This window comes from Carcharodon carcharias, chromosome 33 (assembly GCF_017639515.1).
Source record: "Carcharodon carcharias isolate sCarCar2 chromosome 33, sCarCar2.pri, whole genome shotgun sequence".
In the NCBI taxonomy this organism is placed as follows: Eukaryota; Metazoa; Chordata; class Chondrichthyes; order Lamniformes; family Lamnidae; genus Carcharodon; species Carcharodon carcharias.
In genome coordinates this window covers 7,181,568-7,209,051 of record NC_054499.1, presented here as the reverse complement: position 1 = coordinate 7,209,051, position 27,484 = coordinate 7,181,568, and the positions used below count along the sequence as shown (strand labels likewise).

General features: G+C 42.8%; 1 protein-coding gene across 1 annotated transcript in view; it reads left to right on the top strand.

The window, feature by feature from the left end:
* Positions 1-375: 375 nt before the first annotated feature.
* LOC121272217 overlaps positions 376-27,484 on the top strand; it is a 103,002-nt gene continuing 75,893 nt past the window's right edge. The window contains exons 1-11 of the mRNA XM_041178743.1: positions 376-414; positions 591-655; positions 1,123-1,979; positions 3,505-3,615; positions 6,125-6,243; positions 8,270-8,328; positions 11,028-11,167; positions 12,299-12,361; positions 13,624-13,786; positions 17,205-17,381; positions 22,245-22,363. Of these exons, the coding sequence (XP_041034677.1) occupies positions 376-414; positions 591-655; positions 1,123-1,979; positions 3,505-3,615; positions 6,125-6,243; positions 8,270-8,328; positions 11,028-11,167; positions 12,299-12,361; positions 13,624-13,786; positions 17,205-17,381; positions 22,245-22,363 (1,912 nt within the window). The remainder of the gene's footprint in view (positions 415-590; positions 656-1,122; positions 1,980-3,504; positions 3,616-6,124; positions 6,244-8,269; positions 8,329-11,027; positions 11,168-12,298; positions 12,362-13,623; positions 13,787-17,204; positions 17,382-22,244; positions 22,364-27,484) is intronic.

Genomic DNA, 27,484 nt, shown 5'->3' with positions numbered 1-27,484 from the left:
CCTATGCTCCTCAGTATCCTGTTTGCTTGAAGGATGTTGACTAAAGCGAAGGACATTGACTAAAACAAAGCATGCTGCCCAGCATGTGTGCTCAACATGTTGCCTGCTGGTTTAGCTCTTTCATGGGATAATTATTGGAACCACATGGCATCTCTCATATGTAAAAGTATGGCTTCTGAAGTGTAGCTATAATACTACTCGCCATAATTAACTCTGTAGCCTTCTACTCAGGGATTTAACTTAAATACTACTTTAAATATTGATGGATATCTTGAATATATCTCTGTAATATTATTAAGACCTAGATTCTCTCATAGAAATAAAATTATACTTTCTTTTCCTAGAACTGTCAAAGCTAAAAAAACTAACTGGAGGATGGCAATATTCTTTGGTGGTTCCTTTCCTTCGGCCAGAGTTAGATTAGTTCTTTAGACCCATTTTAGTGTGCGTGTGAGGCCTGTCATTCTCAATCTTAAAAGAGAGTGATCATCCAATGAGTACGGCTGACCCAGAATAGTCCCAAATAGGGACAAGGATTATAATCCACTTCAGCGCAGGACTGATTTATGCTTTTTTGTTTATAACCATAGCAATCAGTGCGAACAACTCAACAGGTACCAAAGGAACCAGAGAAAACAACACAACACCTACCAAAGCAAACAAAAAAAACACCTCAACACCTACCACAGAAACCAGCGTAACCACCTCAACACCTACCGCAGAAACCAACGTAACCACCTCAACACCTAACACAGAAACCAGTGAAATCATATCAACACCTACCGTAGATACGAGCGAAGTCACATTAACACCTACCACAGAAACCAGCATAACCACCTCAACACCTAACACAGAAACCAGTGAAATAACATCAACACCCACCATAGATACGAGGAAAACCACATTAACACCTACCAAAGAAACCAGTAAAACCACCACAACACATACCACAGAAATCAGCGAAAGTACCTCAACACCTCCAGTAGAAACCAGCAAAACCAACTCTGCACCTACCACAGAAACCAGTGAAACCTTAGAACCTACCATAGGAACCAGTGAAACCATCTCAACACCTAAAACAGAAACCAGGGAACCCACCTCAACACCTACTACAGAAACCAGCAAAACCACCTCAACACCTCCCATCAAAACCATCAAAACCACCTCAACACCTACCACAGAAACCAGCAAAAGCCCCTCAACACCTACCACAGAAACCAGCAAAACCACATCAACACCTACTACAGAAACCAGCAAAACCACATCAACACCTACCACAGAAACCTGCAAAACCACATCAACACCTACCACAGAAACCAGCGAAACCACATCAACACCTACCACAGAAACCAGCAAAACCACATCAACACCTACCACAGAAACCAGCAAAACCACATCAACACCTACCACAGAAACCAGCAAAACCACCTCAATACCTACCACAGAAACCAGCAAAACCACCTCAACACCTACCACAGAAACCAGCAAAAGCCGCTCAACACCTACCACAGAAACCAGCAAAAGCCGCTCAACACCTACCACAGAAACCAGCAAAACCACATCAACACCTACCACAGAAACCAGCAAAACCACATCAACACCTACCACAGAAACCAGCAAAACCACATCAACACCTACCACAGAAACCAGCAAAACCACCTCAACACCTACCACAGATTCCACCAAAACCACGCCATCAATTATAACCACAGAGACCATTACACCCACCCCCACAACACAAATAACCACACACATACCCAAATCCACCCCCACAACAATTTTAACCACAGAAACCATCCAACCCACTCGCACAAGCACTACAACACACACTATCAGACCAGTCTCTACCAGCACCTCCGCCTCCCCTACCACAATACCTACTACAACAACAACTAAACAGATCAAGACAACTGCTGCCACAACTCGTCCTACAACTGTTGCACCTACCACCAGAATTTCTACAACAACTGATGATCATGGTAATGGTATTATCCTTCTTTTTGAACTGTTTGGCTCAATACAGAGTGCCCCAAAAATGTTGTTTTGTCCATGTTCTACTATCGCCTGTTTTAAGTTTTTCTAATAACGTTCAGTGTTTTTAAGGGATTGCAAAGAGTAACCTTAGACACGATACCTGATTATCACTGGAATGAGGATGGGTAACAGCACTGGTTACATCCGCCTGGTAAAAGAGGCCCAGTCAGTTTTTGTGCTTCGACAGCATTTTAATGTGCATGGCAACCTACCAATGATCAATGAACACCAACGCTCTGAGGAGGTGGTGTGGGGAATCCAAATGTAGTTCCACAAAATGGAACCGTATGCTTCAGAATGAAGTGGAAAGGCAACAGAAATCAGTCACTATGTCTGATTTATCTCTGCTTCCTCAAAATTAATTGTAGAATCTGGTTTTCAAAAACATTTGAGCAGCTTCCAGAGTCCAGTCAGGGCAATTTCTTTGGTCATGATATCTTTTGTTCTACTCAGGAGGGCACACAGCAAATTCTCCAAATATCCAGCTCATTCTCCATTTGCAGTTTGTCTCCATTGGATTATGCAGATTACCTGCATAAGCCATTCTTTCCTCAACAATACAGTTTGTCTACCAACATCCAGTTTGTCCACCACTATCCAGTTTGTCCACCATTATCCAGATTGACCTCTATTATCTGTCTTGACCTCCATTATCCAGTTTGATTTATCATTATGAAGTTGTCCTCCATTATCAAGTTCCATTATCCATTTCGCCTCTCATTATCAGGTTTTGTTTCCATTATCAACTTTAACAACCATTATCAATTTTGTCTTCCCGGTTCCAGTTTTACTACTGTCCATTTTTCCAACAATAACAACCTTGTCCTCCATTATCCATCTTTCACTGCATTAGGCAGTTTGACTCCAATATAGTTTGTCATCCATTAACAAGCTTGTCTTCCATTGTTCATTTTGCCCTCCAATATCTTTTGCTGCCTCCATTATCTAGTTTGACATTCATTATCCATGTCTCCTCCATTTTCCAGTTTGACCTCAATAATTCAGTTTGACCTCCATTAGCCACGCTTGTTCTCCAATGTCTATCCTGCCCTCCCTTAACCTTATATTATACACCATGTCCTCAATTATACTGTTTGTCCTTCATTATCCAATTCAACGTTAATTATCCAGTTTGACCTCCTGTGGTTTCCCTTCCAGCATCGCGTTTGTCTTCCATTATCCATCTTGCCCTCTATTATCCAGTTTGACTCAATTTGACCTCTATTATCCAGCTTGTCCTCCATTATCTGATATGCTCCAGAGTCAAAACGTCAGTCAAAGCCAATGTCGAATTTCACATGAGAAGAATGATAGGGAATGACGAGAGCAACCACTGAGCAAGGCCACAAGACAAATACGTTCCTACAGTAGAGGGAGACAGGAATTGGAAAATAAAAAACATTGAATGTTCTTATTTCATCAGCTTATTCAATAACCACGAATTATTTGAAATATTATTGTTATTTCAAGATCATCGTTGTAAGAATGGAGGGACTTGGGATGAAGATGACGAGGAATGTGACTGCCCGGATGACTACTATGGGGACCATTGTGAATATGTACATGAAAACGTTGAAATTGGTGAGTTTATTTTAAGACTAGGTTTACTTTTTGATGTTATTGTCTTGTGTGTTTACTCCACTTTTTTCAATACTTTTACCTAATTAAAAAGCCATCTGTATCTGTTTTCACAGTATCCACTTGCACCTCCCCCCAACCACAGAGCGAGAATATTCCAGATTTTCAATAACCTTGCGTGAAAAACAGCTTCCTGATTTTGCTTCTGAATTTTAAGATTTTTAAAATTCATTCATGGGATGTGGGTCTCAGTGGCTAGGCCAGCATTTATTGCCCATCCCTAACTGCCCTTGTTCAGAGGGCTTTTAAGAGTTAACCACATTGCTGAAGGTCTGGAGTCAGATGTAGGATGACAGATTTCCTTCCTTAAAGGAGATTGGTGAACCAGGTTGGTTTTTATGACAATCGTTAATGGTTTCATGCGTATCATCAGACATTTTGTTCCAGAATTTTATTTGCATTCAAATTCTACCATCTGCCATGATTCCAACCTGGGTCCCCAGAGAAGTCCCATGTGTCTACGGAATACCAGTCCAGTGACAATGCCACGACATCAGCTCCTCCTCTCATGTTCCCACATTCTGGATTACCCACCAGAGGAGATAATTGCCTTTATTAATCCTCTGCATTCCTTTTGACATTAAAAAAACAAAAGATCACCCCTCATCAAATGTGTACATTTTTTTTTTATTCATTCAAGGGATGTGGGCTTCACTGGCTAGGCCAGCATTTATTGCCTGTCCCTAATTGCCCTTGAGAAGGTGGTGGTGAGTTGCCTTCTTGAACCACTACAGTCCATGTGGTGTAGGGACATCCACAGTGCAATTAGGGTGGGAACTCCAGGATTTTGACCCACCGACTGTGAATGAACGGCGATATATTTCCAAGTCAGGATGGTGAATGACTTGGAGGGGAACTTCCAGGTTGATCCATTGGTTGTGAAATCGCTTAGCTCTATCACTTGCTGCTTATGCTGTTTAGTATGCAAGTAGTTCTGTATTATAGTTTCACCATATTGCCACCTCATTTTAAGGAATGCCCGGTGCTGCTCCTGGCATCCCATCCTGCACTCTTCATTGAACCACGGTTGATCACCTGGATTGTTAGTAATGGCAGAGCGGGGGATACGCCAGGCAATTAAATTATACAATGTGGTTGAATATGATGCTGCTGCTGTTGATTGCCCACAGCGCCTCTTGGTTGCCCAGTCTTGAGCTGCTGGATCTGTTCAAAATCTATCCCATTTAGTATGGTGGTAATGCCACACACTGAGAGCCTCCTCAATGTGAAGACAGGACTTCATCTCCACAAAGATTGCGCAGTGGTCACTCCTACTGATACTGTCATGGACAGATGCATCTGACGCAGGCAGGTTGGTGAGGATGAAGTCAAGGATGTTTTTGCCTCTTGTTGGTTCACTTACCACCTGCCACAGACCCAGTCTAGCAGCTATGTCCTTTTGGACTCGGCCAGCTCTACCAGGAGCGGTGCTACACACTCATTCTTGGTGCTGGACATTGAAGTCCCCCACCCAGAGTACATTCTGTGCCCTTGCCACCCTCAACGCTTCCTCCAAATGGTGTTCAACAAGGAGGAGTACTGATTCATCAGCTGAGGGAGGGCGGTACGTGGTAATCAGCAGGAGGTTTCTTTGCCCATGTTTGAACTGATACAATGAGACTTCATGGGGTCCAGAGTCAATGTTGAGGATTCCCAGGGCAAATCCCTCCTGACCATATACCACTGTGCCACCACCTCTGTCTGGGCCGGAAGGACAGGACATACCCAGGGATGGTGATGGTGGTGCCTGTGACATTGTCTGGAAGGTATGATTCTGTGAGTATGACTATATCAGGCTGTTACTTGACTCATCTGTGAGGCGACCCTCCCAGTTTTGGCACAAGCCCCCAGATGTTAGTAAGGAGGGCTTTGCAGGGTTGTTATGGTTGAGTTTGTCATTGTCGTTTCCGGTGCGTTGGTTGATGCCGGGTAGTCTGTCCAGTTTCATTCCTTTTTGTGACTTTGTAGTGGTTTGATACAACTGAGTGGCTTGCTGGGCCATTTCAGAGAGCAGTTAAGAGTCAACCACATTGCTGGGTGTCTCGGGTTACATGTCGTCCAGAACAGGTAAGGACAGCAGATTTCCTTCACTAAAGGGCATTAGTGAGTTTTTTAGAACAACTGACAATGGTCATCATTAGATTTTATGGGATTCAAAATTCACCATTAGCCATGGTGGGATTCAAACCCGGGTTCGGCAATGCCACTACACCACGACCTTCCCTGTGCTAGCTCTTTGAACGATATAACCAATTCTTTGCCTGATAGCCCTACATTTTTTTAAATGTTCAGCTTTATATCTAATGCTCAATTTCCATCATCCTATTGGCCTGTGCAATCCAAACCATAACAATTCACTGTATCAAAAAAAATTCTCCTGTAGAATTCACCCCTCTGAGGTCAGATTTTGCCTGATGAATGATTAATGAAACTGTAATGTGATGTTTTACAGAAACTGTTGAAGCAACTGTCAATGCTGCTGTTAGGATAAAGAATCAAAACTTTTCTGACAACCTGAATGACAACACAACAGAGGAGTTCAAAAAATTTTCACGTGACTTTAAACAACAGGTTGGGCCCCAGGACTGCATATAATATTCCAACTGTGATCTTGTTCAACATTACTTCCTTGCTTTTACATGCATTGTCCCTATGTATACAACTTCATTTGACTTTTTAAAATCCTTTCCTGTCTAAATTCTCCCAGTCCATTAAAAGTCTTATAATTTAGCATATACTTCCATTGACCTTTCTCTGTCAACAAGATCCATTACTTCACGTTACTCTCATTGAATGGTGTTGACAATTATCCATCTACCCACTAACCTATCTAAGGACTTCATGCATGTTTGCAGTTTGATACTAATTTGCTATTATCATACTCTAATATTATTCCTTTGTGCCTAGCTACAAATATTTTTTTTATGAAAAGAAATAAACTCCCATTCAAAAACATAGTTACTTTCCACCTACCTCAAGCCAAACTCTCTACTAATACAGCTCCATTTCCTTTAACATCATTGACCTCAATTTGCACTGAAAGCTCCCATGTGGTCTTCTGAAAATCTATAGATATAACATCCAACCCATTCCTGTTATGCGTACACTGTTGTTTCTTGAAAAGAAAATTAATTAATAAAAGTCAAGTAAATCAGGTCAAATCCAAGGTGTTATTCTCAACTAACTCATTCCTCTCAAATAGTCAGATGTAATATGGACTCAAAAATTACTTGCAGCTGAGGTAACCTACTATGACTTGCCCCTTTCCTTGAACATTGGGCTTACCTTTGCCTCCAGTTCTTTGGCATAAATCTTGTGACCAAAGGGCCTATGTCATCAGTGTAGCTGGGTGAAAATGGGCACATATGAGATCATCCCACTGTGGTTCCCCCAGACACTCCACCACACCATTGTTACAATGGACACAATTCGTGTGGTTCATTCCAGTCCATAATCAGGATATTGGTAAGTCAGGTGTATGAAATTCCTTACACTCACAGTGATTTTCCCTAATTTAAGATAAATTCCAATCCAGGCTTTTTTGATATAAAAAATAAAGATAGTTATTTATTGTCACACACTTGCCCTGGATGCTTAAAACACAACATCTCAATCATTTATTTCACTCACACAATCACATATGCAAAGATTAGGTACAGATGCATTTAATGCCATAATTATAAAAATGTAATTTATAACTCAGTCTCTATGTCAATGCAGACCTGATGCATTCTTAGTTAAGTTGCTACTTTAATTGGAGGAAAGGTCTTTTTAGAAACAAAGGGTTCTCATGAGCTGTGAAGCCTTTTGTTGATGAATAACCAGGAGATTGGTTCTCAGGTGGACTTGGAAACTGGATCAAGTACAGTACTTCGGCTGCATTAGAAGACTTTCTGTTATGGTTCTGCTGTTTCAGATATTTCTGGACTTTCAGATGTTTATCTGCTGGATTTACTTTGTTCAGGTTGTATTATATTGCAGTCTCTGAAAGTTAGTTTCAATTACCTGACTGCAGAATTAACGCTTCTGGGGTCAAGATCACCACAGTACAATGGCAGTTGACAATGGTCATTCACTCTTATCTCTGCCCCAACTTGACCTCAAATATTCTTCTTTGTTCAATATGGCACTCGAAGATCTACAGTCTAGACATCCTATATTCCTCAAACCATACTGAGATGTTTAAACTTCGCGGGTGGCTGCGCAGTACCCTTATTCAGGTCCATAATTAACTAAATATTGGCCACAGAACTCTCCACACTCTAAATGCCCATAGTTATAAGTTAAGTTGCAGCCATCTTAACAGGTTTTGTGGCCACTTTGACAAGTAAGATTTACAGTTTATCATATCCAATTTCCTCATGCTAGTACTGAGCATGACACAATGAAGAGGAGGTGAGATTGTCGCAGTGAGACTATTGCCCTGAATTTCCACAGAGATACAGATTTTATTCGGGTTTTTGGGGGAACCGCTCATTCCTCTGACCAGTTGTTAAATGCCACGACATTGTCTTGATCATCATCTTTTAATGAAAATAAATGTACATATAGATAGAGGAACGTTTACAATCCTGTCTTTTTTTTCTCTCTTTTCAAGATGAACATCATTTATAATGGCATAAAGGGATACAAATGCGTGAGGATAATAAACATAAGGTAACATGGTTTCAGTTTGTAGCTCACTGGGCTGCTTCAAAAGACTCCTTATCATGAACTGAACATTTTCATAAATGATCTCAGGAAAGGAAAGAGCTGGCATAACCATTCACCCCCTTAGAGTGTCTTAAAGCACGTTATCTCACTTTTGAAGTGGCCTAACTGTTATAACTTAGGCAAACCCAGCAACCAATGAGCACACAGCAAGGTCCCACCAGCAACACAAAGCCTTTGGTTCAGGGATAACTATTAGATAGTACGTGGTGGAGCTCTTCTCTGTTTTGCTTGCGATACTTCCACTTCAACAGGCAAATGGTTTAAAACCCCACCTTAAGGATAGTTCTGACAGTGCCGTGCTCCCTCACTGGAATTTCCAGTCAAGATTCTATGCTCAGGTCTTTGCAGTGAGGTTCAAACCCATGGCCTTCTGACTCAAAAGACAGAGAGTGCTACTCATTGAGCCAAGTTTGTTCTAAGCCTAAAGGTTGCATCTTCTTTCAGCATTTCACTCAAGTTTTTACCTACATACAACTCTGGTCCCACACCAAGAGGTTCACCCAATGTCTTCTAAAACAACCTAGCAAAAGTCAGTCAGTTGTAAAACACATCATCAGAGAGCCCAAGGATGGGCAATGAATGTGGCATCGATCATATCCTGAGAACAAATACATTTACAAAACAAACACTTTCCTGATCAAGAGTTCCAGGAACATCAGTATATACTTAACAAGGAAATACTCTGGAGCTGACTGATTGTTGTGTAGATGGACTTTGTCAGTTTGATCCATGGGTTTGAACTCTTGCCTCTGAATGGTGTCCTGTACTCAAGTCCCACCTGAACCTGAATTTTCATTTCCAAACCAGGACCGCAGATCCAGGAAAATTCCTGACACCACAAACCTGACTCGGGAGAAATTGGCCCAAATCCTTAGATTGTTCAATCAGTGAAATGGGTGCAAACTAGAGTCAGCCACATCCAGAAACAGTGTGAACAGGGGTTCCAGGTGCTGAGGTGGGTTGGTTAAAAGGCTGACCTTGGTGCTCTGGGACTTTTTCCCATTTACAATAAAAACAATGAAACAGCCCTCCATCCCTCATCCCTACACACTCCCATGCCCACTCATGAGCTTCACCTGCAGGGTCATCATACGCTCTATGCCAAACTATGCCCCTCTACCCACCCCCATGGTTCCATTTTTATTAATCCACTCATGGGTTGTGGGCACCCATTGCATTGCATTCAGAGGGCATTTAAGAGTCAACCATGTTGCTGTCAGTCTGGAGTCACATGCTGGCCAGACCAGGTAAGGACAGCAGATTTCCTTCCCTAAAGGACATCAGTGAGTCAGATGGGTTTTTATGACAATTGACAATGGTTTCATAGTCATCATTAATTCCAGATTTTTATTGAATTAAAATTCCACCATCTGCTGTGGTGGGATTCGAACCCCAGTCCCCAGAGCATTACCCTGGGTTTCTGGATTATTAGTCCAGCGACAATACCATTATTGCCACTGCCTGCCCCCGTATAGATACCTTCCATACAACCACGACCTTCTACCCACCCCATGGTCCTTTATAGCCCATATGCCAACTAAGTGACAACCCATGACCCCTCACCCACCACCCTTTGCCCCTTACACCCTCCATGCCAACTCATCCAATATCCGCCATGGGAAGAGCTCAGGAGCCATGGTGAGGTGAAATAAAATAAAATTCAAATGAAGTTGTAGAACTTCACAAGATTTTTAAAAAACTCTCACTGATAACATTTCAATTCCTTCAAGTACTTAACCTAATATATAAACAAACATTTCCTTCAAGTTCATAATCCTGATAAAAACAACCATTTGTATTCATAGCACCAACATCAAAGACAGCTAATCTCTTCATAACCACTTGGAGCTGTCAATTAAAGTGTAATAATGATCAGTTGTGAAAGTAGTCAAACAGCACTGATCCTGTTAACAAACAGTGAAATATCAGGCACTGATATTTTTTAACTGCAGGCTAAATGGTTTCTTTCAAAAAGTTCCAAAGATTAGGGATTTAGATGACTTGACAGCTTGACAGTTCCATGGAGTTTATCCACTTTTGACACACATTCATGTCAACTCTTAACAATCCCAAAGTATACCTGACCTCTCCAAAGAACTACCCTAGGTTCAGACCTTTTCCTCAAATGTTTAAAGTTCATGGGTCCATTTTGGAAATCCAATGAAAATTGCTTCTGTTTAAAGGTAGCTGCACTTTTACATGTGCAGCTACCTCCAATAATCGCCGATGTTCAAAATACATCCCAGCCCCATTCCTACCCCTAACAAAAATGGTAGGTGCCGGGTTCATGGGTGGGACTTCTAGAATCAGGCTCTGGCACCATTTTGACTGAGATCTGGAAATCTCCTGTCCTTACCAGAATTCAGGTCCTGGAACTCAGCTCCAAATCAGGATGACACTCACGTACAGCACGAAGGGACAGCCGATGAGAGAGATATTAACCTCAGACTGCAGCTCCCTTGACATCGAGGGTCTCATTATACCATTGAAGGAGAACCAGACCTTCACCCTTGCCAACATTCCACTCCTTAGAGAACAAATGCAATGCTTTTCAACAGTTACCCAGCCATGTCCTTCATTGTTTGTAAGCCAGGCAGCTGAAATTTCAGCGGGTTTAAAGTGTCTTCCTTTTTGCTCCATAGAAATGGCAGCATCATTGTTGATCATGATGTAGTCATCAAGATAACCAATTCAGCAGAACTTTCTCCAGGCTACCTCAATGAGACGGCGAAAAAAATTGAAAACAAACTGAAAAATACAACTTGCGACAATTCAATAGGAGGTAGGAGTCAAACATGAAGCTCAAGTATCTGAAGTGATGGTTTTAAACTCAGCGTAAAAGGATCCTTTCTATCTAAACTGTGCTGTACATGCTATGGGAGTGTTTCATGGGACAGTGTAGAGGGAGCTTTGCTGTATCTAACCTGTGCTGAATCTGCCCAGAGAAAGCAGAGCCAACGAGCCCTGCATCACTGACTTCATCTGCAGCAAATGTAGTGGGGGCTGCAATGCCAGCGTGGGACTCCTGAGCCACACTAGGTATTCTTTAACACGGAGCTAACCACCAAGAGGCAAATCATAGTCTCACGAGAAAAAATGGCTGTAATTCCTGCCTTAATTGTGTTTAATAGCAGAATGTGTAACAGTGTTTCCCAAAATACTTTCCAATATGACCCCATTTTAACGCTTGAAAATTAACTTCAAGCACCAACAGAACCAAAACAGCAATATAGCGGCATAGTAACATTAAATATACATTATTAAAGTTCGGGAATTATAGTAAAAATAGTATAACTATGAAAATCTGTGATGAAAATCCTGTGCCCTCAGTGACCAGGCTGCTGCTGGTCATTAAATCAGCATCTGCCTCGATCACTGCCACTCTGAGAGGCTGCTCCAGGAAACCATTTGACATATTTTTGAAGGCGCATACTTTCATCACAGCACAGCTGATTAGAGCCACCGCAGCCAATGAAAGTGCCCAGTGCTAGGAGTTCACCTTGTGATTGGTCACTTCCCACTGCTGGATCAATGCAAAGGGGAGAGAGATTAATGTGACTTTATTTCTCGTAACCCCCCTCTCTGTTTCTGCAACCCCAAAAGGGGTTGTGACCCACAGTTTGGGAAGTGCTGGTGCAGAAAGGAGCTTTATTTGGTATCCTGTGCAGTACCTGAACTGGTAATGGGACAATATAAAAGGGAGCTGTACACTTCTCCAACCCATGTCTGCTCTGGGAATGTCAGTGTAGAGGGAGCTCTCCTGTGTTCCATTCCCCAGCACTAATATCCTTTACCTTGAGAAGCACCAAAATCAGAAAAGAAAACTCTCAGTCCAACACAGTTAGAGTGTGGATCATCCTTTAATATTTTGTGATAAGAAGTGATACACGTGATCTTGTATTTTAAACTGCAGGTAGCTGCACTGGATTCCAATTTGACAGTTCCTATGTAAAGGTTCAAGAATCAGGGATACCTGGTAAGAGGTGCATTCTTTGTACATTATTGTTTCAGTATTAATGTTGTATTCCTATTATAGGATAACATGCTCAGAATATAAATCTATATGGGCACATATTTTCAAAATATTTTTGAGAATTTAGAGGTACTCCTTCCACTAGGGAAGAATCAATAAGGAGTAAATGCAGATTTAAGAGTAATGACAAAAAGACCTGAGGAGAGAGAAGAGAATTTATTTTGTGCGCTTTGATTTGTTATGATCTGAAATGCAATGCCTGAAGCAGATTCAATAATAACTTTATAAATATGAATTGTATAACTACCAGAAAAGGAAAATTTTGCAGTTATGAGAAAAGAGCTGGGCAATGGGACGAATTGAATACCTCTTTTCGAGGCCAAATAGCCTCCTTCTGCGATGTAGATTCCCATGGTTCTAAACGTGACAGGTATATACAGGATGTGAGGCGTCCATTAAATATTTAAAATCTTGGGTGGAATTTTCCCCACGTGCTTCAGGACCCTGAGGTCAGGGTCAGTTGGAGGTCACAACCCTGCACGATGTGGAGTACAGTCACCTGGCAGTGATTTTCCAATACGTGGCTCTCCAGCTTAGAGGAAGCAGAAGCCTGCTTTTCAGTTAAGACAGAGAGAGTGAGAGAGAGGATATCCCAAGATGGAGGCACCCTCTCTTCAATTTTTTTCACTTTTAATTGAAAAACAGACGAAGCATCCAGGCCCCCATTGTGGAGGGGAAACCCAGGGGAGGCTCAGTACCCACCTGGAGCACAGGCCCCCTCTGTCTGCTACCGGGGTGGGGGGAGGGTGGGGGGGGGGGCGGTGGGGAGATTTGGGGGGGGGGCACCTCCAGGCCATTGGCCTAGGCCCTGATGCCTTGGGGGTCCTGGAGGACAAACGGAAAATTCCACTTGACTTCTGACTATATCCTTCAACTGGTTTCTAATTCCCATTATATGGCTACATTGCAGTCCCCCACTCCACCTCTAGGAAAATGGCCCAGGATGGGATGCTGCCAGAAAACTGGCTTGCTGTCTGCCCACCTCTGTGTTCACCTCCATCAGAGGCTGAAAATTCTGCTCCTTTTGTCTGCACACACTTGCTATCTACAAAACTGTACTTCCTGTTACCATTCTTTTGCCACGCTTCATATAGATGTAGATGTAGGAATTGATATCAGAAACAGCTGACAGGGAGTGAGTGCAGGGCTAAGATTTTTACTGTATTAGAGATCGATAATAACTTATACTTTTTTACCATCAACAGATCCCTGTGGTTCACGGGTTCCTGAGAATTTAAAGCAATATTATCAACTGATTTTTATCAAAAACAAGGCCATCTGTGCTTCAATCTGTCATGAAGCAAGAAATGATTCTGTGAAATGTGAGAATGGAAAGTGTGGAATGGAAAATGATGGACCCAGATGCTAGTAAGACTGAACAATTAATTAAATCTCATTCACCATGCCTTATATACCTTTATAGCCACATTGTAGTGCACTTCGGTGCAGTACTGAAAGATTGCTGCATTGCTCGAAGTTCCATCTATCGAATGCAATGTTAAACCGAGGCCCCAACTGCCCTCTCAGGTGGATTTAAAAGTCTCTATTGCACTATATCCAACAGGAAGAGGTGAATGTTCTCCCGGTGTCCTGGGTTAATATTTATTCCACAACCAGCACCATAAAACAGATTTTCTGCTCATCATCAAATTGCTATTTGTGGGATCTTCCGGTACACAAATTGGCTTCTGTGTTTTCGAAATCACAACAACAACTGCCCTTGAAAAGCTTTTCTTTGTCTGTAAATCACTTTTGGATGCCCTCAGTGAGTGAAAGGTATTCTAGAATCCACTGACAATTAAAAATGGTGGGTGGGGCCCAGATGCGGAATTCCAACAGAACACAGTTTTGCTGGTAGTGGAAAGCAGCCGGGAGGGTGATTCAAGCAGGCAGGTAACCCAAACTCAGGAGCCCATCTGAACTTATTGCCGAGTTCAAACAGATCCCATTTTGGCAGCTGAAAGGGCTTTAACCTACAGCTTGGGAGTCATAAATTGATGGAGTAGATGTAAATGCTCTTGAAGGATGGATAAGATCTGATCAACTGTCATGATCTGAAGTGTTTTAACTGCTCCACCCTTTAAACTGTGAAATACTGACATTAGCTATCAGTGATAGTTAAAGAAAACCCCTCTGTTTTGATTGACAGGCTGGCTGGAAAAGCATTTGTCTGTACAGTTTTACAATTATTTGCTGACATTTCCCTAAGGGCTATTCATTATGAATGCTTGGCTGAGTTTCAAAATCTGAAATTATCTCATCAGGGAGTTGAGTTCAAACAGATTATTAAAGGCTGAAGGATATGAACAGAAAGAAGTTTGTTTGTTTTTATAAATGATTAACCACTTGACTGAAGTTCAAAACTTTGATGCTTTCATGAATGGAACTTTTTCACTATCGAGTCGATATAATGAGAGCTGTATTATATGTTTAGAAGTTTATTTTATCTCAACTTGGCTCCTGAAGTTTGTCCATGCTGGATACTGAGTGAGTTGGCATTGATTTGGCATAGGGTATGAGGGGCCATCAGGGGATGGGTGGGAGGTCATGGGTTGGCATTGAGTTGGCATGGGAGGAATCAGGGGGCATGGTGGGTCGGGGGGTGAGAAGATGTGAGAGGTGAAGGCTTGAGGGCATAAAATCTTCTTAAACAAGTTGGATGAAGACCCAGAGAACTGAGGCAGTCCCTCTAGCCAGCCTGCATCAATGCCCGCACCCCCCCATATCATCCTACCATCAGCTTCCGAGGTTGATGGGCCCAAATCCATCCTGCACCTGACGCCACCAGAATGAAAATCTTGCAATTCAGTGTACTTTTTTCTGAGGCAGATCTGTCAAGTTGGGAAATTTCCAGACTCAGGCTACCCAACCCGACCCTAAGCGTTTCTTTCTGTATATCATCATATTGGCCTCTAACTGACTATTAACTGAACAGTTAGCCTCTAATTGAACAATTAGTTTCTGACTGAACCAATACAACAACAACAATTTATATTTATTTTGTGACTTTAATGTAATAGTATGTCCCAAGGTAATTCACAGGGGGATTATTAAAACAAAATATGATACCGAGCCATATAAAGAGATAAAAGCAAAATACTGCGGATGCTGGAAATCTGAAACAAGAACAAATATAGCTGGAAAAACTCATCAGGTCTGACAGCATCTGCCGATAGGAACACAGTTAACGTTTCGAGTCCGAATGACTCTTCATCAGAACTGAGGAAATATAGAAATGAGGTGAAATATAAGCTGGTTGAGGGGCGTGGGACAGGTAGAGCTGGATAGAGGGCCAGTGATAGGTGGAGGCAAAGAAGAGATTGCCAAAGATGTCATAAACAAAAGGACAAAGGCTTGACATATAAAGAGGTAACTGGGAGCTAATCAAGATCAGCAAGCACAGGGGCGATGGGTGGAGAGTAATTGGTGCAAATTAGAATGTGGGCAGCAGAGTTCTGGATGACCTCAGGTTTATGGAGAGTAGAGGATGGGAGACAGGCCAGGAGTGCATTAGATTGGTCAAGACTGGAGTAATTAAGGGATGAGGGCTCCAGCAGATAAGCTGGAGACAGGGGTGGAGTCGGGCAATGTTATGAATGTGCAAATAGGTGGCCTTGTTTATGGCGTGAATATGTGGTCCAAAGCTCCTCTTGAGACCAAATGTGACACTGTTCAAGGGAGCTGGTGGTGAGGTGGAGCTGGGTGTCATCAACTTACAAGTGGCAACTGACAATGTGAATTTGGAAGGGCAACATATAGATGAGAAATAGGAGGTAGCCAAGGTTAGAACAATTAGCCTTTAGCAAACCTTTACCTGGATATTTAGCGTCTAACTGATCCAGGTAAAAAGAGCTATTTGACCATGGAACCTTAAAGAGATATTCCAGGTTAAACACGCAATAATATATTGTGGACTGAGTTTCTGCACCCCTGGCAGAGAGTCTGTTGCGAGCTAATCCACTTTAAAAAAAGGGTGCCTGCAGTGAGAATACACTGGGGGCGCCATTAATGAAGTAATTGTGGGACTTCCGCCCCTCAGGGAAAGGAAGCCCCAACCTCGAGAGCTGCCGGCCAATCTGCCTGGCCAACAGCTGAATGGTCCAAGCAGCACGAGAACTCTCTAGTGGCTGCTAATGGGACTACAAATAGACCTGAGGAGAGGATCCATGGTGGCTGGACTCAGAGTTAAGTCCAGGTTTCATTTTCAGGAATGGATGAAGGACCCTAGGTAGGGGTGGGCTGGGAGGGGAGTTGGGAATCAGGTTCTGGAAGCTGGGCTTAAGTCATAAATGGCTGTGGGAGGAGGGGCGGGGGTTAACATCTTGGGTGGGAATGCCCCAATGGCTATGTGGCAAACCCCAAAGCAGGTACCTCCTTTGCTTCCCACCTTTTCAGCTCTGATGAAGTAGCAGGCTGGCCTCCTTCATTGCTCCTTCCCTTGTTGCATGTATTATTGCAATGTGGGTGGAAACTGTCCCTTAACTGGCCATTAATTGGCCACTTAAAGGCCACAATGGGTCTAAAGGTGGTCAGGTTGACAGATGCCTTACCAATCCATGGTTTTATAGGGGACAGTCTCAGGGGTCCGCAGGTAAGGCATCAGCCAGCTACCCATCCTATTTTATGTACCCCCATCTCCATCTGAAAATACTCTGGCTGGAGGGTTATAAAGTTGACCCCTTTGTGTGTTATATGGTATGAATCTCCTCAGTACCCTGATGTACCATGAAGAAGGGTATGGGCAAGCTGCTCTTACTGATGAATTTTTCTCTTCAACTTCTTCCAGCTGTGACGTGAGTGATGATTACTGGTACTACGGTGATTTATGTGACATCGCCTTTCATAAGAATGGGCTGATCGCTGGTCTATCAGTGACATTGACTCTGCTTCTTCTGGGCCTTTTGACCCTAATAGTATACATAGTATGGTTTCGTAAGGCCACAAAAGAAGACCTCAGAAAAAGGTACGGTAAAATATAACCATCTAAATCACTAAACTGTTAGCTCTGGGTCTTTGCATTTCTTGTAAATTTACATTGAATAGATCTTGAAAAACAAACTTAAATTGAATGAAGAGAATTAACAAAGACATCAAGAAAGAAATGCTTTCAGCCAAGTGCAAGAGGGTTTGCATGCACGCAGGAAATTAAATCCCCTGAAATTGACGTTGTGGTTGGATCTGATCATTATCCCTCCCTCCTGGCTTTCCCCAAGGTGGGTTCCAAGGCCAGGGTGAAAGGCAATGGCATAGTGGTATCATTGCTGGTATTGTAGCTGGACTAGTAATCCAGATACCCAGTGTAGATGGTGGAATTTGAATTCAATAAAAATTTGGAATTCAAAGTCTGATGATGACCATGAAATCATTGTCAATTGTTGTTAAAAACTCATCTGGTTTACTAATGCCCTTTAGGGAAGGAGATCTGTTGTTCTTACCTGGTCTGGCCTACACGCGATACCAGACCCACAACTGGTCTCTGAAATGGCTTAGCAAGCCACTCAGTTGTATCAAACCGCTACAAAGTCACTAAAAGAAATGAAACCGGACGGACCACCCGGCATCGACCTAGGCACCAGAAATGACAAAGGCGATCTCAGCCCTGCCGACCCTGCAAAGTCCTCCTTACTAACATCTGCGGGTATAGTGCCAAAGTTGGGAGAGCTGTTTCACAGATTAGTCAAGCAACAGCCTGATATAGTCATCCTCACGGAATCATACCTTACAGATAAAGTCCCAGACACCACCATCACCATCCCTGGGTATGTCCTGTCCCACCAGCAGGACAGCCCAGCTGAGGTGGTGGCACAGTGGTATACAGTCGGGGGCGAGTTGCCCTTTGAGTCCACAACATCGACTGCAGACCCCATGAAATCTTATGGCATCAGGTCAAACTTGGGCAAGGAAACCCCCTGCTAATTACCACGTACAGCCCTCCCTCAGCTGATAAATCCATGCTCCTCCATGTTGAACACCATGTGGAGGAAGCACTGAGGGTGGCAAGGGTACAGAATGTACTCAGGGTGGGGGACTTCAATGTCCATCACCAAGAGTGGCTCAGTAGCACCACTACTGATCGAGCTGGCTGAGTCCTGAAGGACATAGCTGCAAGACTAGGTCTGCGGCAGGCGGTAAGGGAACCAACAAAAGGGAAAAACATACTTGACCTCAGCCTCACCCACCTGCCTGCCACGGATGCATCTGTCCATGACAGTATCGGTAGAAGTGACCACCGCATAGTCATTGTGGAGATGAAATCGTGCTTTCACATTGAGGATACCCTCCATCGTGTTGTGTGGCACTACCACTGTGCTAAATGGGATAGATTTTGAACAGTTCTAGCAACTCAAGATTGGGCATCCATGAGGCACTGTGGGCCATCGGCAGCAGCAGAATTGTATATAACCACAATCTGTAACCTGGCCCTACATTTCCACCACTCTACCATTACCATCAAGCCACGGGATCAGCCCTGGTTCAATGAAGAGTGTAGGAGGGCATACCAGGAGCAGCACCAGGCATATTTAAAATTGAGGTGTTAACATGGTGAAGCTATAACACAGGACTACTTGCGTGTCTAACAGTATAAGCAGCAAGTGATAGACAGAGATAAGTGATCCCACAACCAATAGATCAGATCTAAGCTCTGCAATCCTGCCACATCAAGTCGTAAGTGTTGGTGGACAGTTAAACAACTCACTGGAGGAGGAGGCTTCATATGCATCCCCATCTTCAATGATGGAGGAGCCCAGCACATCAGTGCAAAAGATAAGGCTGAAGCATTTTCTACAAGCTTTAGCCAAAAGTGCCGAGTGGACGATCCATCTCGGCCTCCTCCGGGGGTCCCCTGCATCACAGATGCCGTTTTCAGCCAATTCGATTCACTCCACATGATATCAGAAACAGCTGAAGGCATTGGATATTGCAAAGGCTATGGGCCTTGACAATATTCTGGCAATAGTACTGAAGACATGCACTCCAGAACTTGCCGCGCCCCTAGCCAAGCTGTTCCAACACAACACCGGCATCTACCCAGCTATGCGGAAAATTGTCCAGGATTGTCCTGTACACAAAAAGCAGGGTAAATCCAACCCAGCCAATTACTGCCCCATCAGTCTACTCTCGATCATCAGTAAAGGAATGGAAGTGTCATAAATAGTGCTGTCAAGTGGCACTTGCTTAGCAATAAGCTGCTCACTGAAGCCCAGTTTGGGTTCCACCAGGGCCACTCAGCTCCTGACCACATTACAGCCTTGGTTCAAACATGGACAAAAGAGCTGAACTCCCGAGGTGAGGTGAGGGGAGAGTGACTGCCCTTGACATCAAGGTAGCATTTGAACGAGTGTGGCATCAAGGATCCCCAGCAAAACTGGAATCAACGGGAATCAGGGGGAAAACTCTCTGCTGGTTGGAATCATACCGAGCACAAAGGAAGATGGTTGTGGTTGTTAGAGGTCAGTCATCTCAGCCCAGGACATCACTGCAGGAGTTCCTCAGGGTAGTGTCCTTGGCCCAACCATCTTCAGCTGCTCCATCAATGAATAAGGTCAGAAGTGGGGATGTTCACTGATGATTGCACGATGTTCAGCACTATTTGCAACTCCTCAGATACTGAAGCAGTCCATGTCCAAATGCTGGAATATCCTGGACAATATCCAGGCCTGGGCTGATAAGTGGCAAGTAAGATTCATGCCACACAAGTGTGTGGCATTGACCATCCCCAACAAGAGAGAACCCAACCATCGGCTCTTGATGTTTAATGGCATCACCATCACTGAATAGCCCCATTATCAACATCCTGCGGGCTACCATTGACTAGAAACTGAACTGGACTAGCCATATAAATACTGTGGCTACAAAGGCAGGTAAGATACTAGGAATCATGTGATGAATAACCCATCCCCTAAATCCTCATAGCCTGTCCATCATCCATAAGGCACAAGTCAGGAGTGTGATGGAATACTCCCCACTTGCCATGGTGATTACAGCTCCCATAGCACTTGGCAACATCCAGGACTAAGCAGCCCGCTTGATTGGCACTGCATCCACAAACATTCACTCCCTCCACCACTGACACACAGTAGCAGCAGTGTGTACCATCCACAAGATGCATTGCACGAATTCACCAAGGCTCCTTCGACAGCACCTTCCAAACCCCACCTAGAAAGACAAGGGCAGTAGGGAGATGGGAATACCACCACCTGGAAGTTCTCCTCCAAGTCACTCACCATCCTGACTTGGAAATATATCGCCGTTCCTTCACTGTCGCTTGGTCAAAATCCTGGAAATCCCTTCCTGACGGCACTGTGGGTGTACCTACACCACATGGACTTCAGTGGTTCAATAAGGCAGCTCACCACCTTCTCAAAGGCAACTGGGGATGGGTAATAAATGCTGGTCTAGCTAGCGAAGCCCACATCCCTGAATGAATAAAAAAAACACTTCCGCGGTTGACTTCCACAGCCACTTCCACCCATGCCTGCTTGTTTGTAGAGACTGGCCTCTTCCTCTCGTCCTTGGCAGAGCTCACTTCTCTCTGCAGCCCCTCAGATCCCACAGCAGGGCTTCCAGCTAAGAGTGAGAAACCTGGGAGCGGCCTTCCCAGGTTTCCTCTCTATTCCTGTGGTTCCGCAGCCTCAAAAATATCCAAGTGCTGGTGAACCTTGTAACCTTTTAACTAGAAATCCTTCGACAGAGTGGATGTGTCATCCTGCCAGCCCTCCCTGATCGGTCAGGGAACCCAGAAGCCAGTTGCTAATGCCATGGCTCAGGGAAACAGCCTTGCCAAAGTCCACCAGTTAGCGAAACAGGTTCCTGATTTAAAACTGTGCCACCGTTACGGTGGGAATTAAGTGCAGAAGAATCCACCCTGAGTCCCTGGAAACTGCCTCTGGTCCTGCTGAAATCTGAGCCAGCCAGACCAGGAGAAGCTCAGGTTACACACGCCCGAGTGCTGGGTGTGTCTACCCATTACAACATTGTCACCACTCCTTTAGGACACCATGTACCATTCTGGTCGCCACAGTACAGAACGGATATTGCAGTCATTAAAAGGATACAGAAGAGATATTCCAGAATGATGGATCAATTGGATTATGAGGAGCAATTACGTAGACTGGACAAAGAAAAGATTGAGAGGCAATCTAATTGCTATTTTTCAGATTCTAAAGATGCTAGATAATTTAGACCATGAAAAGCTGTTTCATCTTAGTCAGAACAGTAGAATCAGGGGGTATGGCCTGTGTTAGAAATGAGGGAAATTTGAAAATTAATCAGCAGAAATTTCAGTGAGCCAGTTTGCAATCTCTGGAACAGGCTCCCAAGGGAGATGGTGGAAACAGTTACTATTTATTCATTCAAATGCCAATGAGATCATTTCTTTCAGAAAATAATATTTTGGGATACAATATATAAGTAATTTGAGCCTTGACATGCTTGGGGAAAATCGGTGACCAAGGGTTCCCAAAGCTCTCCACCACTGGACCTTTCCTTGATGTTGATTGGGGAATTATAGGATATTGGTCCAGTGACAGTGAAGGGATGGTGATCTATGAGCAATCTGGATGGTGGATGACTTTGCAGGGTACACAGAGGCCATGATGTTTCCCATGTCATTGCTGCTAAGATACTTCCCAGTGGGAATGAAGTATGCTGCATATTCCATTTCCCACACCAGCCATTGTTGTGGCCTCTCGAACCAAATTGCTAAGAAGATGTGAGGAGCAGAAGAACAGGGTGACAACCCATCTGGTCAACAAATCCTCTGCAAAGGAGTTTAATTTCCCTTTTCTTCAAAGTGCAATTCTCTGATACTTGTGTCTTTTAACAGGGAGGATGAAAAAAACAAAATTATATCAGAGAAGTGGAAAGATGGCGATTTTGAATGGGACAATCCTGAGGCAATCATTGTGGCTAACACAGAGACCACAGACTTTAAATGTAATGCTGGTATTTATTATATCTTTTAACTTTATTGGGATTTTACACAAGCAAGTATTTGCAATAGAATGACCAAGAGCGAGTTAAATTTGAATCTGATGAAGAGTCATACGGACTTGAAACATTAACTCTGTCTTCCTCTCCACAGATGCTGTCAGACCTGCTGAGTTTTTCCAGCGATTTTTGTTTTTGTTTCAGATTTCCAGTATCTGCAGTATTTTGCTTTTATCAAATTTGAACTGGTTGATATTGAAACATTAGCCATGTTGAGGGAACGGGTTTGAAAAAGAAATACTCACTGACAATAAACAGCAGCTTGGAGATTATCATTCAAGTTAATGGGTCAACAACACAGAAGCAGATTATAAGCCAATTGCTCGAGCACTGAGGCCAAACTTTCGTGAAGGATTAGGTATTCTGGATTTTCATCAGAATAACGGAGCTATCATCAGCACAGACCAGTATTAAGGAGTAATTTGGACAGCAAATCCAATATCTGCATATATACAGTTCAATGTAGAAATTAGGATGTTGTTAATTGGGTTGCCCAGCTCCTGCACAAGCTTTGCTATAACAGTATCTTGCAGACTGACTGAGCATTCAAACACAGGTGAATTTGGGATACTTACATGATAGATCCCCACTGAAAATACCAAAAAAGTTAGGTCTTGTCCCTTCAACTGTAAGTAATTTTTTAATGGCATGCTAAGTCTTCTTTATTGCCAAACACACTCGCTGACACTGAAAACTAACGTGAATAGGTATGGACTCTCATTTCTTCAGATTTTAATGATTGTTGGATGTTTTTAAAAAAATAAGATGCTAAAATAAACATTTGTTTTTACTTTTCCTACCTGCCACTTTTATCACTCCCTCCTAATCCCACCTTTCCTTCCCTCCCTTTATTATACTTTCTGTAAATGACTTTCCATTGAATGAATAATTTCTAACTTACACATCTTGATTTAGACTCTGTGGGAAGAACTTTCCCACTTAAGGTGAAGCAGGTTTGGGTGCAGGCAGCGTGTTAAATTACTTTGAAATTGAAGTCGGATTGGGATATTCCTCTCTCAGGTGTCATCTGGGCAGGATTGAAGTCAGCAGGGTACTCCTTTCGATCTGTTGGTAAAGCAATTAAATTGAAAAAATTAAATTAGAAAGCCAATTTAGATCTATTTTAATCCTCAATTCTGGATTTAACAGCCAGGGTGCCAATTTCTCAATCTGTCAGAATAGAAATGAGATAAAATCGAATTAGCAGAGGACAAGAAACAAAATGAAGGCAGAGGTATGATCTGGATCAGATTTCTCATTTCTTTCTTAATTCCTTCACTTGCATTTGGACGGCTGCTAGTCAGCCATTCACAGCTCACCTGGAAAGATGCGCTGTTTCCTTATTACACTCATTACCATTCCCTTTAGCTTTTGTTCCATGAAACCTTTTGTCACTTCAGTTCTCCTGCCCTCCAACCTATCAGAGGCCTTCCCTTTTGTTCCTCCTCCCCTTCATTCTTGCACTTTCTCAGAACCTATGACATTTCTACCTTTCTTCATTTCTGACAAAGAATCATCAATCTGAAATTTTGGGCTGGATTTTCGCTACTGAGGTGGGTAGCTCGGGTTGGGCAATTTCTCAACTCAGCAGACCCACCTGGGTATAATTTGGACAACAAGTCTCCAATGGTGGGGTATTCAATATGGGAAGGAGGGGGGTGCTGCAGGATGAAGTCAGGCCCGCCGCTCCAGGAAGCAGATAGGAGGCAGCCACAGGGGTGGCCGACTAAAGGCCTGCCTGGGCAATCTGGGACAAAGTCCCAGCTATTTGATTATGCTTTAGGCCCTCTTTTCCTCACCCCTCACACCCCATCACCACTCCCCCACAACACACTTCACATGCACCCTCTATGCCAACTCATATGTCAACCACCCGACAGCTGCTTCAAGGCCATATGCCAACTCAATGCTAATTCATGCCTCCAACACACCCTCAATGGCTACTCATATCCTCCATGACTACTCATGATCTTTTCATGCCTATTCACCCAGTATACAGAATGAACAGAATCAAGGAACTCTCTAGAACAATGGCATGCATGAAGCTGCTTAAAAACAGCCATTCATAATTTGTTTTGATTTTTTAAAAACTGGTGTTCCTATAACTCTAGAAAAGTGTCAATCAAAAACCATTCAAGTATTAATAACAGGGGCTGGAAGCACTTCACGCATCCTAACTTTTAGCGAAAATATACTGAGACATTGACAAATGAGGACACAGAAAAAAACTTATTACAACCTCACCTAGCTGTCAATTAAACAATGTCAATACTTCTCTCCAGTTGTAAAAACAGAGTTAATTCTTCTTTTAGTCTGGGCTCTAAACCAAGCATGATGACTAATCAACCATAAGCTGGCCCAACTCTAAGAAAATTGCAGGATTCACAATGAAGTGGGTCATGTCAGGAATGCAAGATGTGGGCTTTCTACTGGCAACATTATCCCATGCCAGTGAAAATTTGGGGCACCAGGAATGGAGGCAGGAATCCTGCAATCGGGTGCCGCCATCATTTTTAAATGGCTACGAATACCTCCAACTCTGTGAAAATCTGGCCATTTAACTCTGTTTCACTCCACAGATGCTGCTTGATCTACTGAATATTCCAGATTTTCTGTTTTTATTTCAGATTTTCAGCATTTGCAGTATTTTGCTTTTGCAACATTTATAGAACCTTTAATTGAAATATTTAAAACAGAAGGAGAGAGTAGCGTGTCTGTCCACTCTCTCTGTTTCTACTTGCCAGCTCCTTTTTTTACTGGGTGGAGGACAGTGCGCAACTGGTAGTATAACTTGCATTGCCAGCTGCACCTCACTCCAGAGCCGACTGTGAAACCGATGCCCAGTGGTGTATGTGGCCCCCTTAGGCATATAATTTAATTCCAGAATCGCTTCTAGTTTCTTCTATTTTGAATGAAACAAAAGACAACTGACCCTGTTTCCACAGGTTTCAGGGACCAGGATGGTTCCATTAGCATTCCAGAATGTGATGGCGACAGCAAAATACAAATAGTATTCAAGAAGCTGAAAAAGCAATGAACTATTCAGTTGCTAACCTAATAGATGCTTTGACAGAGACCTTGCGGCTGATGTTCTCCTGCGCAATGCTGGAAGTGAAATACAGCAGCACATTTGGTGACATTCCCTCATCAACTATTTTAACAAGAGAGATGAATCATCATCAATCTTAAATCTCACTGTTGCAGATCAATGATTTTTACTTACATGTTATTACCCTGTTTGGGGTACTTTACGATAAGGTCCCAGCACAAAGTAGCACAAAGGATCCCTTGGCACTATTCTAAGAGCTGTCTGTTTTCCCTAATGTCCTGGCAAATGTTCCTCCCTGAATCAAAATTAACAGATTAATTGGTCAATTATCACATGCTGTTTGTGGGATCATAACATGTACACGTTGACTCGTGTTTCCTACGTTGCTGCACTTTGAATGTACTTATCTTTGTGATGCACTTTGGGACACACAGGATGAGAAATTTGTCATATATATATATATATATATATATTTTATTCTTTCCTGATTTAATATCCTTGTATATATTTATAATGCAGACCCAACAGATGGAGGAGAATCGTGCGACAATTCCATCATAAATATGAGACCAGTACTAAATTCTGCCTTCTTTACTGAGGAGGTATGTGTTTGAACCATTGTTTGGCTAGCATAAAATAATGGGCCAGTTAAAATACCACTGCCATACCAATGTAAGTGATCTAGAAATTGACCACTGTTAGTAACTCTTTGAGAACAGGACAGGTTATTAAGGTCAAAAAAAAACCAGCACACAATTATTGGCTTTCCTTTCTCTCAAAAACTCAGGAACAAAAAGTTGCATGTGCAATGATGTGTTCCAAAACTGTTCTCTTGGTTGTCAGACATCCTGTGACATTTCTCTAGCTGTGCCAGAGGATACAGTTATGTTAGGTCCAATAAAGTACATAGTCTGCTCCTAGTATCACTGGGACCACAAGGAGAGTTTCCATTGTACAGGATTACATGGGCATTCACAATGTTAAATGTTAACATAAAAATGTGACTGAAAAATTGACAACAGGAAGTGAAGTTGTAAACAGGAAACGCATGCTTACACATGGCTTTTAATATAATGCTAATTGATCTCCAGTGGTGCTGCAAACGAGAGTGCAGACCATGTGTACGCTTCAGGTGAATTGGGGTTAGAGGGCAGGGGATAAGTACACCATGGCATACAGGTGTAATTCATTTCCCATTTTAAAGATATACATGCTGTCCTTATTTTTATATGGCTATTATCAATTCCCATGTCCACATTTATACCGGGAACTGCCCACATAAACATCTCAGGCTTTAATAGTGCCATCCTGTCCACTGGGATTGTCTTCAGCTGAATCGTGCTGGGACTAGTGTTCTGGCGAGTCATATGCTAATGTCATTCTTTGGGCTGTAGAGACGGCTTTAAACTAATAATGGCGGGAAGAGGTCATGTGAGGCGAGATATGGTAAATTAAAGGAAAACAAGAAGGTAATAGAAAAGGGTAGCAATTTAGGTAATGTTATCCATAGTGTGGCAGGAATGGACAGAGTATACAAACTTAAGAGTGTGCCAGCAGATAAGAACAGAGATTGCAAAAATGGTAAAATACAGAGTTAAAGGCTCTGTATGAGAATGTGCGCAACATTTGGAATAAAATGGATGAGTTGCTAGCACAGAAATAAATATGTATGATCAGACAGCTATTATGAAAGATAAAATAAATGTGGATGCTGGAAATCCAGAACAAAAACAAAAATACCTGAAAAACTCAGCAGGTCTGACAGCATCTGCGGAGAGGGATACAGTTGACGTTTTGAGTCCGTAAGACCATTCATCAGAACTAAGACATATAGAAATGAGATGAAATATAATGAAAATATGGTTGCAAAGTGACCAAGGCTGGGACATGAATATTCAAGGAGATTTGACATTTTGGAAAGAAAGCTAGGAAAAGTTGGTGGGGTAGTTCTGTTAATTAATATGGACATTAGTACAGTAGTGAGAGATGGTCTTAGCTTGAAAAAGCAAGATGTAGAATCAGTTTGG